Source organism: Hyla sarda, chromosome 13 (assembly GCF_029499605.1).
Source record: "Hyla sarda isolate aHylSar1 chromosome 13, aHylSar1.hap1, whole genome shotgun sequence".
In the NCBI taxonomy this organism is placed as follows: domain Eukaryota; kingdom Metazoa; phylum Chordata; class Amphibia; order Anura; family Hylidae; genus Hyla; species Hyla sarda.
The window spans coordinates 34,325,805-34,343,581 of NC_079201.1; the positions used below are offsets into that span (position 1 = coordinate 34,325,805).

General features: G+C 42.4%; 1 protein-coding gene across 4 annotated transcripts in view; it reads right to left on the minus strand.

Moving 5' to 3' along the window:
* Positions 1-17,777, minus strand: part of UNK (unk zinc finger) — a 110,599-nt gene that overhangs the window by 52,330 nt on the left and 40,492 nt on the right. For all 4 annotated transcript variants that reach the window (XM_056550629.1, XM_056550630.1, XM_056550631.1 and 1 more), the window contains 4 exons: positions 16,308-16,484; positions 16,015-16,145; positions 14,427-14,562; positions 46-163 (listed from right to left, as the gene is read on the minus strand). In XM_056550629.1, the coding sequence (XP_056406604.1) occupies positions 46-163; positions 14,427-14,562; positions 16,015-16,145; positions 16,308-16,484 (562 nt within the window). The remainder of the gene's footprint in view (positions 1-45; positions 164-14,426; positions 14,563-16,014; positions 16,146-16,307; positions 16,485-17,777) is intronic.

Below are 17,777 nucleotides of genomic sequence, written 5' to 3' on the forward strand. Positions count from 1 at the left end.
CCTAGAATAATGGCAACAAAATAAACAAAACACAGTAGCCATTACCTCTGGATGAAATTGCTGCTCCGTTCTTGTGTGGCAATATTGACAAGAGTCGACACTTTCACACTTACTGGGGTCTCCCCATTCATCTCCATGTTTCACATTTGGACAAGGGGAAGATCTATAAGAATACATTTTAAGAAATTTAAAGAATATAAGAAAACTTGAAAATGTATGCCGCTAAAACAATTACAGTATTGGGGAAAAGAATGTCAGAAAAAATATAAAAAATAAAAATAAATAAAAAGTTTTTCCTTGTGCTGTAGATCCAACAGTAAAGCACAAGATTATATTAACCCCTTAACCACGGAAGTAAATGTACATCCTGGCTTGGCAGTACTTCGTGCAGCAGGACGTACATTTACGTCCTGTGTATGACCGCGAGCATCGGAGTGGTGCTCTCGTCATACACGGCAGGTTCCGGCTGCTATCAGCAGCCGGGGATCAGCCGGTAATGGCCGAAATCCACGATCGTGCGGATGTCCGCCATTAACCCCTCAGATGCAGTGATCAGTACAGATCACGGCATCTGCGGCAATGCGCATGTTAAAATAGATGATCGGAACGCCCGCAGCGCTGCCGCGGCGATCCGATCATCTGTAATGGCGGACGGAGGTCCCCTCGTCTGCCTCTGTCCGTCTCCTCCGGTCTTCTGCTCTGGTCTTAGACCGATCATGATAATACTGATTAGTGCTGTGCTCTATGCATAGCACTGAACAGTATTAGAAGTCAAATGATTGCTATAGATCAGTGATGGCGAACCTTTTTGACCCCGAGTGCCCGAACCGTAATGCACGCCAATTTTTTTCCCCTCAAAGTGCCAGCACAGCAATTAAATCAGAATACACATTAGGGTTGGCAGTATAGTTCCCCCACATTAGGTGCAGTATAATTACCCAACATTAGGGAGGCAGTGTTCCCCCACATTAGGGAGGCAGTGTTCCCCCACAGACATACAGCCTTCAGCCATATACAGTGTATGGCTGGAGGCTGTATGTCTATGTCGGAACACCGAAGATGACGTCCCGCTGGTCACTTAACATGCGCGTCATCCTCGGTCCTCCCTGATGCTCCTCTCTGCTTTACTGGCGCACGCACAGGACGTCAGTGACATCCCTGCGTGCTCTACCTCCCGGCGGTTTCTGCGTTTTAAGAGCTAACGCGGGGCTGCAGAGAGGTAACCGGGACATCCTTGTGTCACGAAATGACCTTTCGGGACAAAGGGATGTCCGGAATGTGACGGGGGCCTGTGGCCGCGTGCCCATAGAGGGGGGGGGGGGGTCGGCGTGCCACCTGTGGCATGCGTGCCATAGGTTCGCCATCACTGCTATAGATAGTCCCCCATGGGGACATAAAAATTGTAAAAAAATAAAAAAATAAAAAAAAGGAGAAAAATGTATTGTTGAAAAATCCCCTCCCCCAATAAAAATGAAAATTGTCAGTTTTTCCCCATTTTACCCCCAAAAAGAGTAATTTTTTTTAAATAAACATATTTGGTATTGCGTATTGCTGCACGCGTAAATGTCCAAACTGTCAAAATATTATGTTAATGATTTGGTCACATTTTAATTCCCCCAAAAATTTATAAAAATTATCTAAAAGTTTTATATATGCAACTGTGGTATCGATATCAAGTACAGATGACGGCGCAAAAAATGAGCCCTCATACCGCTCTATATACGGAAAAATGAAAAAGTTATAGGTGGTCAAAATAGGGAAATTTTTGATTACTGACGTTGTACAAAAAGTTTGATTTTTTTTAAGCGGTACAAAAATATAAAAAGTATTTAGCCATGGGTATCATTTTAATCGTATTGACCCACAGAATAAAGAACGTCATTTTTACCGTAAAGTGTACAGTGTGAAAACGAAACCCTCCAAAATGTGCAAAATTGTGGTTTTCATTAAAATTTCCTACCTAAAAAATTTTTTTTTTGTGTTCGCCGTACATTTTATGGTAAAATGAGAGGTTTCATTACAATAGTACAATTGGTCACGCAAAAAGCAACCGCTATATGGGTCTGTAGATGGAAATATAAAGGAGTCATGGATTTTAGAAGGAGAGGAGGAAAAAACAAAAAAATAAAAATAAATAAAATTGGCCTGGTCCTTAAAGAGTACCTGTCATCAACTAAACTTTCCCTGATCCCCCTCCCCATCTGTCCCTTACTCTAACTATGCCTATCCCTGTGTTTATTGAGGTTTAAAACGCTGTGGAAATACCTTTTTTTTTTATCCCTCTTCATTAGCTCAGGAGCACTGTCTTTCTAAGAGGTGGAAGGAAGCGGGTCCCGGCAGGCATGATGTCACATGAAGCCTGGCCGGGACTCTGTTTCTGCCAGTCTTCCTGTATGCTGCTCTCCCTCTGCAGCAGTGTTTCCCAACCAGGGTACCTCCAGCTGTTGCAAAACTACAACTCCCAGCATGCCCAGACAGCCAACAGCTGTCCGGGCATGCTGGGAGTTGTAGTTTTGCAACAGCTGGAGGCACAGCTGGGAAACACTTCTCTGCAGTGTGCATACAGACTAAGTACAGGGGAGGGACGGCAGCCTCTGTCTCGCTCTCCTGTGTCGCACTAAAAAGTCAATGCTGAGAACCAGGGGCGGTGGGAGCAATTACAGAGGTAGTAATTAAGATAAATGTCGGGGGGGGGGGGGCACAGAGCAGGGAGTGTAGTGAGATAATACAATGTATAAGATAATGTGTGATGATGGGCAGGGAGAACACAGAGCAGGAGGGAGGGGGAGGTGACTGGCCTCTGTTATATGAGAGGCATGTGCAGGCTTGTAGCTCACAGTGATGCTCCAGGCTGGGAGCGAGTCCTGAGCTGAGAGTACTGAACTTCCTGTGGAAGGACCAGTGCCCTTTCAGCATTAGTCCTAAAAGCTGTACACTTACTATGAAAAGCATAGGAAGCTGCCTGCAGACCAGGCATAGAAGAGAGACCCCTAGTGGCCAAAAGTATGAAATAAAAAAACTGGTATAAATATTAATATTTCTTAATAAAGATATATTACAATATGTCTTCATTAATGATAATGAACAACATATTAAAAGTTTTTGTTGATGACAGGTACTCTTTAAGGTTAAAATGGGCTTGGTCCTTAAGTGGTTAGAGGGGTACTCCGGTGGAAAACCTTTTTTTTTTTTTTTTAAATCAACTGGTGCCAGAAAGTTAAACAGATTTGTAAATTACTTATATTAAAAAAATATTAATCCTTTCAGTACTTATTAGCTGCTGAATACTACAGAGGAAATTCTTTCCTTTGTGGAACACAGAGCTCTCTGCTGACATCACGAGCACAGTGCTCTCTGCTGACATCTCTGTCCATTTTAGCAGCAGGGAGCACTGTGTGCTTGTGACGTCAGCAGAGAGCTGTGTTCCAAAAAGAAAAGAATTTCCTCTGTAGTATTCAGCAGCTAATAAGTACTGGAAGCATTAATATTTTTTAATAGAAGTAATTAAAAAATCTGTCAGGCACCAGTTAATTAAAAAGATAAATAAATCATTAGAATAATTTTTTTTGGCACTTGCAATACAGCTATACAGAAAAACATCCATACTTTCATTTGCATTGTAATCTCTGCTGGTTTCCATTTACAGTTCCTCCTTCCCTCCCCCCCCCCCCCCCCCTACATCCCCCCCCCCAAAAAAAAACAACATTTTTTATATATTAATAATGGCAGCAGAAAAAGAGATTCACAAGAGGTCATGACTCCTGCTGAACCTCTAAGGCCATCGGTATGGCAGAGCATTAGTATTACACCAATAAAATGTCTATTTACCCCAATTTGGAATCTAAATGTAACTTTAGTGGACCAACTAAAGAATAGAATCGAATTAAACTCGAGATGGTGGATTATCTGGATTAATGCTCAAAAGGTGAGCACATGGTTAAAAATAGTACAGTGGGAAAATATCATCAGGCCAATAACCACAATGCCCCCTTCACCCCCACACTTTTTACAAGGTATTTCTCTTTTTAACAAATCTCAGATCGAAGAGATTCAGAATAACTGCACATAATTTGATATTAGTCATTTAATTGTTGTCAATCCCCTGTAGACTTTAACCCCTTCCCGCAAATGGTCATATATTTACATCCACTGCGGGCTCCCGCTGTATGACACGCACTCAGCAGGTGAGCGCGCATCATACCTGGTGGGTCCCAGTTGCTATCAGCAACCAGGATCCCGCTAATGCGAGACCTCGCCGATCGGGCTGATGCCTGGCATTAAACCTTTAGACGCCGCAATCAAAGTTGATTGCGGCATCTAAAAGTGGTTAATTCCATTCCTGGCTAGCTCAGTGGGCTGATCGAGACTGCCGTATGAAACCGTGGCATTCCGATCAGCTGAGAGGACGGGGAAGGTCTCTTACCAGGATCGGTGCTCCTGGTTTGCATTCAGGTTTGCGAGCCTGAAGCAACCGAGCACAGATAACACTGATCAATGCTCTCCTATGGAGAAGCATTGATCAGTGTATGCAATCTAAAGATTGTATGGTATAGTCCCCTATGGGATAAAAAAAAAAGTCTAAAAATAAAATATATAAAAAAAAAAAAGAGTAAATAAATATGCATTGGGGGTCTGGCCTGGCACTTGATATGAGAGATCGCACGGAGTGAGTGCTCCCGCTTAGAACCTGCTGAAATCTCATCCTGGCTTCTCAGACACCAGTGACCCATTCTAAAGCCAAGGAGATTCCCCCCTAAGCAGGATCCGAGCCGCGGGGAGGAGAAATCTGTGGTGGAGAAGCTGTAGGAGTTTGCCTGCACTGACAAGCAAGATGGCGTCGGCCGTGCAGCTGCGGCCCAACCTTCCCGCTCTGCACTTGAGCCTCAATTTGAGCTTGCGGAGGCCTCGGAGTCTGATGCGGACGCCCCCGAGCTGACCCTCCGGGAGGTTACTTTGCATGCCCTGTACAGTGCAGCAGCTCATCCCTCACGGGCAAGATGGAGGAGGTGGGGGTGGACATGGGTCTCCTGAGACAGGACTTGCACAATCTCAGGGACCTGGGACTGAGGCCGAGCAACCGGTCTCTGTGCTGGAAGACACTGTGGGTCCCATCCCTGACTCTATTGCTGCCCTCCGCACTCAGGTGGAGCAGGCAAAACAAAAGAATGATGATTTAGAGAATAGGCTACGCCAGAATAACCTTAGAATCATTGGCATGTCTGAACGCACTGAGGAGCAAAACCCAGGCGCATTTGTGGAGAGCTGGCTAAAGGATTTATTCTCTGATGTGGACTTTTCGCCCGCCTTTGCAGTGGAAAGGGCACAACGCGTCCCAGCGAAGCCCCCCATTCAGGACGCCCCACTGTGACCGTTGCTGGCCAGACTTTTGACTGTAATAACCGGGACTTGGTCCTCCGTGCTGCGTGGAGACTACCTGAAATACGCCACGACAATAACCGGCTGTCCATATTCCCGGACAGCCTTCGAGACAAGGGGATCAAAGGCCGCCTTCGCAACAAGGGTTCGCTTGCTCCATGGCTTACCCTGCCAGACTGCTGCCTGCATTGATCCTATCTCTGTATGCTGATCTTTACTGTGTACTTGTTATTCGTTAGCTTTTCCTTCCTTTTTGTTACCAGGAAGGTGTTCTGGTTCATAGGTCCTCATTGGTATATGTTTATTAAGCTAACTCATATGTAACTGTTCTCTTATTACAGTTGCTTGAGCCCACTGTTATGTGTGCTGCTGATTCCATATTGCTTGTCCCCAATGGTATTGAGGTATGGAGGCTTTAAAAAGGTATTTCCATGGAATGTGCGGGGCCTGGGGTCAACTTAGAAAGGATTACTAGTTTTTGCGCAACTACGTAAACTCAATCCCCAGATAATTGCTCTCCAGGAGACACACATAACTCCGGATAGGGTCCACCTACTGTATCACCCCTGTGTTCAATGGTCACAACATACCTTCCACACTCACACTTTTCCCGAGGGGTGTCGGTCCTGTTCCACAGATCTGTCAGATAGTCCATAAGGACCCCCATGGTCAATATTTTTATACATGCCTATGTTAACAATGCTCCCTATGTATTTCTTTATGTCTATGTCCCTCCCCCGGCTACCTTAGATATTGTTCAAGTGATTGCGTTTGCTGCTGGGTACCCCACTGCTTATGTCTAATGTATGGGAGACTTTAATCTGGTTCCTCACCCGCTGCATAATCCTAGAACCCAGTCCTCTGCTTCGGGGCCCCAGTTGACTCCTCTCACTTCATTCTTGGAGATGGTGGGGTGGCTTGACACCGCTGCCCTGGCTCCCGTGTCTACTCCTGTTTTACTATCGGTAGGAATGCCCTCTCATGCATAGACTTAGCTTTCTGTAATGCTCTATGTTATGCCCAGGCGGACCAGGTCACGTACAAGCCTAGAGCCATATCAGACCACTCCCACACGTGAGTGGCTCTTTTGATGTCTTCCTCTGTGGGCCCTAGATGGTGGAAGATTCCCCCCCCCCTACTGGTTGGAGCTTATTGGTGACACTGATAGAATACCGGGCCAATTGACTGCGTTTTTGCAACATAACCTGATTGAAGGCTCCCCGGATAAAGTGTGGGAAACTTTGAAGACATACCTACGTGGGTGCCTCTGGTCTACAATCTCATTTATTAAAAGGGAGACTTCTAGGAGAGAGGTGGAGCTGGCTGGCAAGTGTTCAGAGTTTTACATTCTAGATCCTTCTGAGGCAAATAAACAGGCGTGGCTCTCTATCAGTCACCAATATATGATGGATTTAAATGAGATAATAAATAGAAAACTTTTTTTTCATGTAACAATTTTACTTTGAACATGACAATCAATCTAATAAATTGTTGGCTCATTTGGTTAAGCAGCATTTTGCTTCAAAACCTATCCTTAAGATTTGGGCCTTAGACGGCTCTATTTTAATAGACAGCTCCGACATTGCTTGCCGGTTCTCCTCCTTTTATCCTGATCTATACACGTCTCGGGTGAATTATAGTCCCGCTCAGTTGAATACCTACCTGGACGCCATAGATTTTCCTACTCTTTCAGTGGAACAGTGTGAATTACTTGATTCCTCTCTTACTTTGCTTGAATTACAGGAAGGTATTTCCGATATGGCCAAAGGTAAATCTCCTGGACTGGACTGTCTTCCTCTGGAGGTTTATCTTCGGTACTCTGAAATACTCCTTCCCATGCTTTTGAATATGTACATGGTGGCATTTAGGGAGTGGGCTTTTCCTCCTTCCTCTTACAATGAAGCCATAGTAGTCCTATTGAAACCGGACAAGGATCCTACTGACTGTGGCTCTTATCGCCCAATCTCAGTATTAAACCTAGATTATAAACTTATAGCTAAGGTTCTGGCCAATCGCCTGCCTGAACCGAGTGATCCTGTCCATTATACATGCAGGTCAATCTGGCTTTATGCCTGGCAAATCCCCTTCTAATAATATTAGAAGGGTGCAGGTGGCTGTCCAGGTGGGGGTGGCTTACAATGGAGACTGGGCCTTTGCGGCACTTAATGCGGCCAAGGCTTTTGACTCGGTCGAATGAGGATACCTCTCCAAAGTTCTTGCCAGGTTCGGATTCAGGACCAGTTTTAGACAGTGGGTTTCTATTCTATATAAAAGGAGCCCAGGGCTCAGGTCCTCGTTAATTGTATTTGTTCGCAGTCCTTCGCCCTGAGATGGTGCACGCGACAGGAGTGCCCGCAGTCTCCGCTTCTTTTTGCAGTGGCAGTGGAGCCCCTGGCGCTGCTCATTCGACAGGATACATCCTACACGGGTATGTCCCTGGGAGGAGGGGGGAGGAGCGCATTGGTCTCTACGCAGATGATATGGTTTTATTTATGTCTCCCTCTGAGGTGATGCTCCCTTACTCTACACAATTGCTTGATTGTTTTGGTGGCTTTTCGGGCCTATGTATTAACTGGTCTAAGTCAGCCGGCAGTCTCTACGTTTAACCCCTTAACGACGGAGGATGTAAATGTACGTCCTGGTGAGGTGGTATTTAACGCACCAGGACGTACATTTACGTCCTAAGCATAACCTCGAGCATCGGAGTGATGCCCGGATTATGCGCGGCAGGTCCCGCAGATGTCCGCCATTAACCTCTCAGATGAAGTGATCAATACAGATTACGGCACCTGCAGCATCGCGGTCACTAAAATGGATGATCAGATTGCCCGCTGCGCTTTCGCGGCAATCCGATCATCTAGCACGGCAGACAGAGGTCCCCTCACCTTGCTCCGCTGCCTTGCCGGCGTCTTCTACTCTGATCTGCCTTCCCGCAGACCAGAGCAGAAGATGACCGATAATGCTGATCAGTGCTGTGTCCTATACATAGCACTGAACAGTATTAGCAATCGAGTGATTGCTATAAATAGTCCCCTATGGGGACTATTAAAGTGTAAAAATAAAAGTAAAAAAATAAAAAAGAATGTAAAAAACCCCTTCCCCCAATAAAAACGTAAATTGTCCCATTTTCCCTATTTCACCCCCAAAAAGTGCTAAAAAAATATTTTATGTACATATTTGGTATCGCTGCGTGCGTAAATATCTGAACTATTAAAATAAAATGTTAATGATACCGTATGGTGAACGTAAGAATAAAAAAAAAAAAAAAAAAAAGTTGAAAATAGATGCTTTTTTATAACATTTTATTCCCCCAAAAAATTAATAAAAAATGGATTAAAAGTTCTATATAAGCAAATATGGTATCAATAAAAAGTACAGATCACGGCGCAAAAAATGAGCCCTCATACCGCTGCTTATACGGAAAAATGAAAAAGTTATCGGTCTTCAATATAGGGGGATTTTAAAACGCACTAATTTGGTTAAAAAGTTTGCGATTTTTTTTTAGCGCAACATTAATAGAAAATTATGTTATTATGGGTTTCATTTTAATCATATTGACCCAAAGAATAAAAAACATGTCATTTTTACCGTAAATTGTATGGTGTGAAAACAAAACCTTCCAAAATTAGTAAAATTACGGTTTCCTTTTTAATTTCACCACACAAATAGTATTTTTTTGGTTGCGCCATACATTTTATGGTAAAGTGAGTGATGGCATTACAACGGACCTCATACTAGTCTGTGGATGAAAATATAAAAGAGTTATGATTTTTTGAAGGAGAGGAGGAAAAAACGAAAACGTAAAAATTTTATTGTCTGCGTCCTTAAGGCCCAAATAGGCTGCATCCTTAAGGGGTTAAATACCTGGGGATGTATATTAATAGGGACCCCTTGTGTTATCTTGCTACCAATGTTATGCCTTTATTGCCCTATATACAAGATAAATTTAGATTATGGAGTTCTCTTACTCTAGCGGTGGCGGGACGCATTAATCTTATTAAATAGATTATTCAAAGTATCTATATATTTTGGAGCACTCAGCTATACCTGTTCCTAAATCCTTCTAATCCCTAAACCACAGTAAAGAAAGTATTGACTTTCTGGATATTCACATCTCTCATAATGAGACCTCATTCTTAACATCCACCTTTTTTTAAAAGGTGGATACAAATAGTTACCTTGATTTCCATAGCGCCCACTACAGGAAGTGGCTGCTGAACATTCCCTATAGTCAATACAAAAGAATAAAGGAGAAATTGCACGGATCAGTTCAAAAACCAGTCACACATACTATACAACCGTTTTCGTCAGAAAAACTACCCAGAAAAAAAAATTCTAAATGATGCCTATAATCGGACCAAACAACTCTCAGAAAGAATGCTGTACCACAAAGAAACCATCTCAGAACACCGGTGATAACGAAAATAAAAATAATTCAGTACAAACCTCATTACCACATACAGTCGTGATTCTGCAAGAATCAAATCCATTTTAGCCAAACATTGGCATGTCCTACGTGTGGATCCATTTCTGACAACCACAATTCCTGCCCAACCTCGATTTACATACCGGAGATCAGCATCACTGAAAACTATTCTGGGCCCAAGCCAATTAAGAAGACAAGTGTATGGTAATAATAAGAAAAATAAGAAAAAATTGATCACATCCACATGTAGACCCCTAACAGCAGAAAAAAAAGGGGAGTTACAAGTGCGGAAGACCAAGATGCCTTTGTTGCACACAAATCCGTCATAACTGTACCGAGTTTAGATCTACCTCCACAGGTGAGAATTTCCCAATAAAACAACATCTCACCTGTAGTTCAGACTATGTGATATACATGATCGAGTGCTCATACTGCCAGATGCAGTCTATAGGTCGGATGACCAGACCCTTACATCTGAGATTGAATCAACATCGGTTGAACATTAGGAGAAAATACTTGTTACATGGAGTATACAAGCATACAACCGTTGCCCATTTAGGAACAACTAACCACCGCAACGGCTAACAATCGTTTTGAACAACTAAAGAAATTAAAGATGTATTGGATCTTTAAGCCACGAAGCCTATCACCTCAAGGTCTTAATGAAGTGAGAGAAATCATCACATAATCCGGATCCACTTACCGATTGGTCTCATCCTCCTTCGGTTACATACTCCACTCGATTATTTCCTACTTTACACATAACATTACTTAGATCTCATTACAGTTTAGTCTTGCGCCTGCGCATTTTCGTTGACAGCATATTCTTTAGTTCTGCACATGCGCTATTGACACAGCAGTTCTCATTACGGGACCTCCAGCAGTCCCGGTACATACAGTTATTTTTATCTTTGTTATTTTTTATTATTACTTGTAATTTTATGTATAGATGAATGTGATCCTATGATTAGGTTGCTTCTATAAGGTAATAGTTCTTATTCTACTTTTTAATGTGTTTGATGTTTTAACATATGCCCTTCAGTTCCGGTTCAGGTATCGTTCTACCAAACCCGGAAGTGAAGTATCTTTGTGTTTTATATTGTTACACTGTCTAATGGCATATTATACAGCCTGAGGAAGAGCCCGGTACGGGCTGGAAACGCTCCTGTTTTGCGTTGCACCTTCTATCCTAATAAACCATGAATTTTATATAAGCTATACAGTGGTTTGCGCTTCCACTTTTATGCGATCAAGTCTGATCTATACCTGATCTGATCTTTGCATTCTCTGCTTGCTCCCTTTATATGGGGTCCAAATAGACATAAGGTTAAATTGTCCACTCTCCAATGCCCTAAATTGGCGGCAGGAGCAGCTCTGCCGAATGTCCATCTGTATTACTTAGCAGGCCAGCTCAGGTACTTGAGACACTGGGTGCTACCTGATCCCATGCCGACTGCTTAATGCTCACTGGCTAGATATGTACAGCTCCCTTCTTTTCGTCCCTTGTTAAAGGTTCCCCTGGTGGGAGATTTGCTCCCCCTACATAAACTAGCTGTCCAGGTGTGGAAGGCCACCAAGCAGATCCACTCATATTCTGATGTCCCTTCTGACCTACCTATCTCTCCGGATTCTGGACAGGATACAGGGATACTTTATTGGAACTTGTCTTTACTGATAATGTCCTGTGCTCCTTTTTACAGCTTCAGACTACATTTGGGATCCCTAGGGATGCGTTCTAAGTTTCTCTAGTTACACCATGCTGTCAATGCTCAGTTCCCAGGTAGTGGCCCTCCAATTTCCACCAACCCGCTGATTGGGGTACTACGCTCCCTAGTGTCCATCTTGTACACCCACCTCATCCAGGGCAAAATTTGGTTGACTCCTCTCCCTTTTGAATGGCACAGGAGGCTCCATATTCCTTCTATGACCGCTGAGATTTGGGAGGAAATACAATCCTCCCATCTGTTGGTTTCTCCAGCTGCCAACAATAAGCTCATCCAACTGTATATTATGCACTATTGTTATATTACTCCACTCATTTTTTGTCAGATGGGGCGTGCGCCTTCGGATGCATGCCATAGATGCTCTGCCCCTAGGGCAGACTTTTGGCACCTTATCTGGGATAGCTCTTATGTGGCATCCTTTTGGGGGGGGGGGGGTAAAGAGTCCCACAATTACTCAATTTCCTAGAGGCCCCACCAATTTTGGCTGACCCCCTTGTTTGTCTATTAGGTATCCTGGATGAGGAGGTGTGGCCCCACCATGTCCGTACATTTCTCAGGGAGTCCCCGTTTATGGCCAGAAAGGTGATACCACTACGTTGGATGGACCCACGACCCCCTACATGTACTAAGTGGAAGAAATTGGTTAACCCTGTTATTCCAATTTCTAAAGTGGTGTATAGACACAGAAACTTCCCAGCTAAATTAGATGAGGTATGGGAACTTGGTGCTCTTCAACAACTACCCAGTGCTCCATGGCCTCCATATGTGGCCTGACCGACCCGCAGATGTTTTAAGATACGGTATGTTATGTTTCTATATTTACAGCGGCACGGCACTTTCTTCATTATTTACTTTGTTTCTGTTAGACCATCACATATGTGAAATTCAGATGAGACCTACTAGTAGACCTACTTTTATTTTTTCATGGTGGTCAACGGGTGCATGTTCTTTTGTTATTTGTTTAATCGGCTGGCCTTTTTATGTCATTGAACCATATGTTTGTGGGCAAAATAATACATACTATATGATGTGTAATGCCCTGTGTTGTGTGTCTCATTGCCTGCCTTATATCTATCTCTTTTTGTATTGCCGATGAGTTTTTTTTACATTTCAATAAAACTAATAAAAAATGCATTAAAAAGGAGAACTCAGGGATATGAAACTTATCCTACGGATAGGGAATATGTTTCAGATCGCGGGCGGATCCGACCGCTGGGGCCCCCCGCGATCTCCCGTACGGGGCCCCGTAAGTCAGTGGGCATGGGACGTGTTCGACCACCGCATGACACGGCAGCCGACGCGCCTCCTCAATACATCTCTATGAGAGAGCCGGAACACTGCATTCGGCAGCCTTCTCTGTAATAGAAATGTATTGAGGGGGGGGGGGGGGGGGGCATGTCGGCCGCTGAGTCATGCGGTGGGCGAAATGTGCTATTTCGGCAAAGAGCAGAGGGCCCCGAACGGGAGATCTTGGGGGGTCCCAGCGGTCGGACCCCCAGCGATCTGAAACTTATTCCCTATCCTTAGGATAGGGGATAAGTTTCATATCCCGGAGTACGCCTTTAACCCCTTCCTTAATAAAAGTTTAAATCACCCCCCTTTTCCCATTTTTCAAAAAAAAAAAAAAAAAAAAAATGTTAAAAAAATAGAACAAACACATGTGGTATTGCTGCGTACGTAAATGTCCAAACTATCAAAATATAATGTTAATCAAACCGCACGGTCAAAGGCAAAAGCGTAAGAAATTTCAAAGTCCAGAAATGCGTACTTTTGGTCACTTCATATACCAGAAATAAAATGCGATCAAAAAGGTGCCATCAAAATAAAAATGGTCCCAATAAAAACTTTAGATCATGGTGCAAAAAATGAGCCCTCATACATCCCTATTCACGGAAAAAAAAAATAAAAAAAGTTATAGGGGTCAGAATGGACAATTTTAAACATACTAATTTTGGTGCATGTAGTTATAATATTTTTTAAGTAGTAAAATAAAACCTATATAAAATTAGGTATCCTTGTAACCGTATGGACCTACAGAATGAAGATAAGATGTCATTTGTACTGAAAAGGTGCACTGCGTAGAATCGGAAGACCCCAAAATTTATAAAATGGTGTTTGTTTTGTTTTTTTTGTTCTGGTTTTGCTGTAGATTTTGTGGTGAAATTATTAATTTTATTACAAAGTAAAATTAGTAGCCCCCAAAAACAAGCCACTATATAGGTCTTTAGGTGGAAAATTGAAAGTGTTATGATTTTTAGAAAGGGAGGAGGAAAAAACAAAAGTTAAAAAATTTAAAATGGCCCAGGAGGGAAGGGGTTACATGTCTAGACAGCTGACAAAAATGTTGCCACTGCTAGAGTGGAAAGCCATCCGCCAGTGACAGCCGGGTTGTCCACAGAGAAGGTGCACTCAATGGGTGCTATGTATACAGATCAGCAGAGAGCAATATTGCTTCCTGGTCTTGTGATCATGTGATCGTCGATGCTGTGTATCTTTAGTAGCTACTGGTTCTTCGAAGTCCAAGATAAGTTCTGCATGTCATTTAATGAGGAAATCGGTAATAATAATGTATTTTTGTGAGAGTCTTTTTTATGATCTTATGGGGAGACAAAAAAAATGAAAAAGTAAAAAAATGTACATGTGTAAAAGTGAAAAATAAAAAAAATGTGGTATAAACTGTGCTTCGAGCCCTGCCCTCTATATACATACAGATATTTTAGAATGCCTTTGTGCTATTAATTTAAAAGAAAGTAGTTAAAACAAGACAATTATTTCTGTTTTATTTTTGACATTTTCCTCAAACAATTTTTTTCATAAAAAACACGTGTCATGGGAACAAAAAAAATATTTTTTTTTTTTTTTTTAAAAACAGTTCAAAAAGTATTTGAATAATCGAATACCTGTATTTATTTTGACGTGGACTTCTCCTCCGGTCCTTACTATTGTGGTAGTAGGGACATGCATATCCTTGACGGCAGAGCCGGGGAGGTTTTTTGCACTGTTCTGTCTTGTAGTGCCCAAGCACATAAGTAGTGTCTGCAGATACAACAGGGTACTTGACATGAGAATCACTATATATTAAATAAATATATATTTATTTAAACTCCTTTAGGACCAGGCTATTTTTGGCCTTAAGGACGAAGGCCCATTTTACAAAGCTGACCGGTCCCACTTTATGTTGTAGTAACTTTGGGATGCTTTAACTTATCCATGTGATTCTGAGAATGTTTTATGTGACATAACATGCACGTTACCTGCCGAACGGCTCATTTCGAGTCAGAAACGCATAATTTTTTTGTGCTAAATAAACCTGTTTTAACACTACCTAAGGATCCAAGTAACTTTGTGATCATATCAGGACCAGCGCCAGAGATCCTGTTTTGTATCCTTTTTTCTACATTATGAATATTGATGAAGGTAGAGAGGATATATGGCCACTGGAGACGGGAAGAACATTGATAAAGGTCCCAAAGCCCGCCTCCATTGTGCACAAGGAAACATTTGCATATTAGCAACAAAAATTATATCTTGGGAATAGCTGGACGCATTTGGACAAGGTAAACATTGTTTAAATCAGGATTACCCACAGTGTATACCTGTATATTAAGGTTAGTGGGGGTTATTTTGCTGTTAGATTCCCTTTAGACATAATCTTTATGTAGTAAAACACGCAACCAACCAACCCAGTTTTTTCTTTCATTCTTATGTATGCTGACGACACCTATTTTTAAACAATTATTGTATTTAAATTTCTAATAAAGAAAAACCGGATCAAAACGCGTGCACAAATTTTAACCCATATATGGTTAAAAAACCATATAGGGTTTGAACACATTATGTCCGGTTGCATCAGTTTTTAAAGGAAAAAAAAGTATAAGTTTTTAACTTTTTACTCCATTATGAATAAAGTTTCACTTATTTGATTGAAATTCCAAAAATACTTTCGGTGTCAAAAACTGTATGGTGCAAACGGGATGGAACCGTATGCACATACGGTTCTGTACGGTTCCCATTGACTTCCATGCATTCGGTTTCCATACGTTTTTTTACCCGGACCAAAACCCGTGGTATGCTTTTGGGTACGGGAAAAAAAAACTGACAAAACCGAACGAGATGCAAAATGGACACAACCGGATGCATCGTTTGGCATACGGTTTTCAATGGAGAGTCAATGCGTACGGTTTTCAATACGGTTCTCACATTGAAAACGTATACGGGAACTGTATTGCAAAAACGTGGTGTGGACCCCACCTTAGCCCAATGAAAGATGTATAGACAATGTACGTATGATGCAATTCACTAGCTTTATCACATCATTTTTTTATCTTCATAAAGGTTTTTTTTTTTTTATTCTGACGTTGTGGATTCTAATTCAGGACTATGTGAAGTGCAAAATCTATTCTGAATGTAATAACATATTAAAAGAAGAGTGTACTTCGCTACCAGTCCTGAATTCTGACACCACTTTTATTGCATTAAGCTTCTCACCCTGCCAGCGTGGTTCCTCCCCCAGTATCTTCTCTATCATGGCATGACTAGCAGCCACAGCAGTCTGTCCTTCCAGGCTTCCATCCAGGGTTGGTTGCCCATTCTGCAGGGCCTCCATAGCCTGAAGTTCTCTACAAAAAGGAGAAATATTAAGTAACCTGTAACTATTGTATCTCCAACAATGGTTTATAATATTTTGTCTTACAGCCTAGGGTCTGACATACTTTAACATGCAATTTCTCCTACAGATGACATGCGGAAGGCACAAAGGGAAACAAGAGACTGAGTGCTACCTTATATCATATACTGGTGAACGGAGATCATGGGGACCATGGGCAAAGGCGCAGTGCTGACCATTTTTGGTACAATGACCCTTAGAGTCTGTCTCGTGGATGCAGATGCCAGTTTTGTAATATCTTAGATGGTATCTTCTTTCTGTGTCACCTGTTGTTCGGTGTAGGAAGGGGCAACTAGCAAACACAAACAATAGAATAAAAAAGGGATTAGAGATCTGAAATCCAGAGGTGATCAATTTCAAAAAATTTAACAAACAAACTAAAACCAGAAGAAAACATACAAAATGAAGCAGAGGAGCCTTTCCATACATGTATTTATATATTTATAACAGAGCCATTCATACTGTATGATGGTATCTACTACTTTGCACCTATGATGGCTGCTGATCTCAAATAAGATGTTGCAGAGGATTTCTGACCAAAACAAAGGCCCTATTTTATTTATTTGGAAGTCAGAGCAACCCAACTTAAAGGAGTTTTCAGGGAATTTTACATTAATGGCCTATCATCAGGTTAGGCCATCAATGTCTAATCGACAGGGTGCCTACACCCGGCACCTCCACCAATCACTTGCCACAGCTGTAACAAATACATAATGAACAAGGCCAGAAGCAAATGGCTTCATTCTTTGTGTAGTGTCTGTGCTGGGTTACAGCAGCTCAGCTACAATTTGATTGATGTAATTGATGTAAAAATCCCGAAAAAAAAACAAAAAAAACTTTTATAGGGGTTACTGGAAGCTAGGCAGGAAAAAAAACCTTGAAGTAGGCGCTGCTGACTGTGGTGAGAAGGATGAGGCAAAGCCAGAAGTACTGGAAAAGTCCTCAGCAGGACATTTTATTATGCAGAAAATAAAAAACTGACAGAATGACGCGTTTCGGGAGCATCCCTCCCTTCCTCAGATCAGGATCATTCATCCTACTTCAAGGTTTTTTTTTCCTGCCTTGCTTCCAGTATCCACTCCAGGACGACCTAGTCTTCTACTGCAACCCTTTGCCTTAGCAGCGGCTTGGACCTCTAAGCACCCCAATCTATTGTGGGTTACATGCGCAGTTACTACTACCACCAGGTGAGCAGCCATCTATAAGCTCGGCGGGGTTGCCCCCCACTCATCACTCTCTTACCCCTGGGTAATACATGAGGCGCCGTCCGTCAGTCTCTTTTTTCCTTTTTTTCACAGAATTTTATAGGGGTTATATAGGGAGATCTCTCTATAAGCTGTGCATTCTCCCTTGTAGCTGTGACATTATGTAACACTCAGAGCTCCTGACCCTTCAGCCCCCCCCCCCCCCCCCTCCAGTCTTCCCAGGGAGAGGCCAATGTAATGTGAACAGGGAAGCTCATATTACTACTCACTAATTCTCTCAGTCACAGTAATTTCAGTGAAAACAGGCTCACTGCCATCTTACTTGAGAAACACTTCTTTCTGCCTAATGAGCATTAATATGAGACCCCCTTTAAATTACT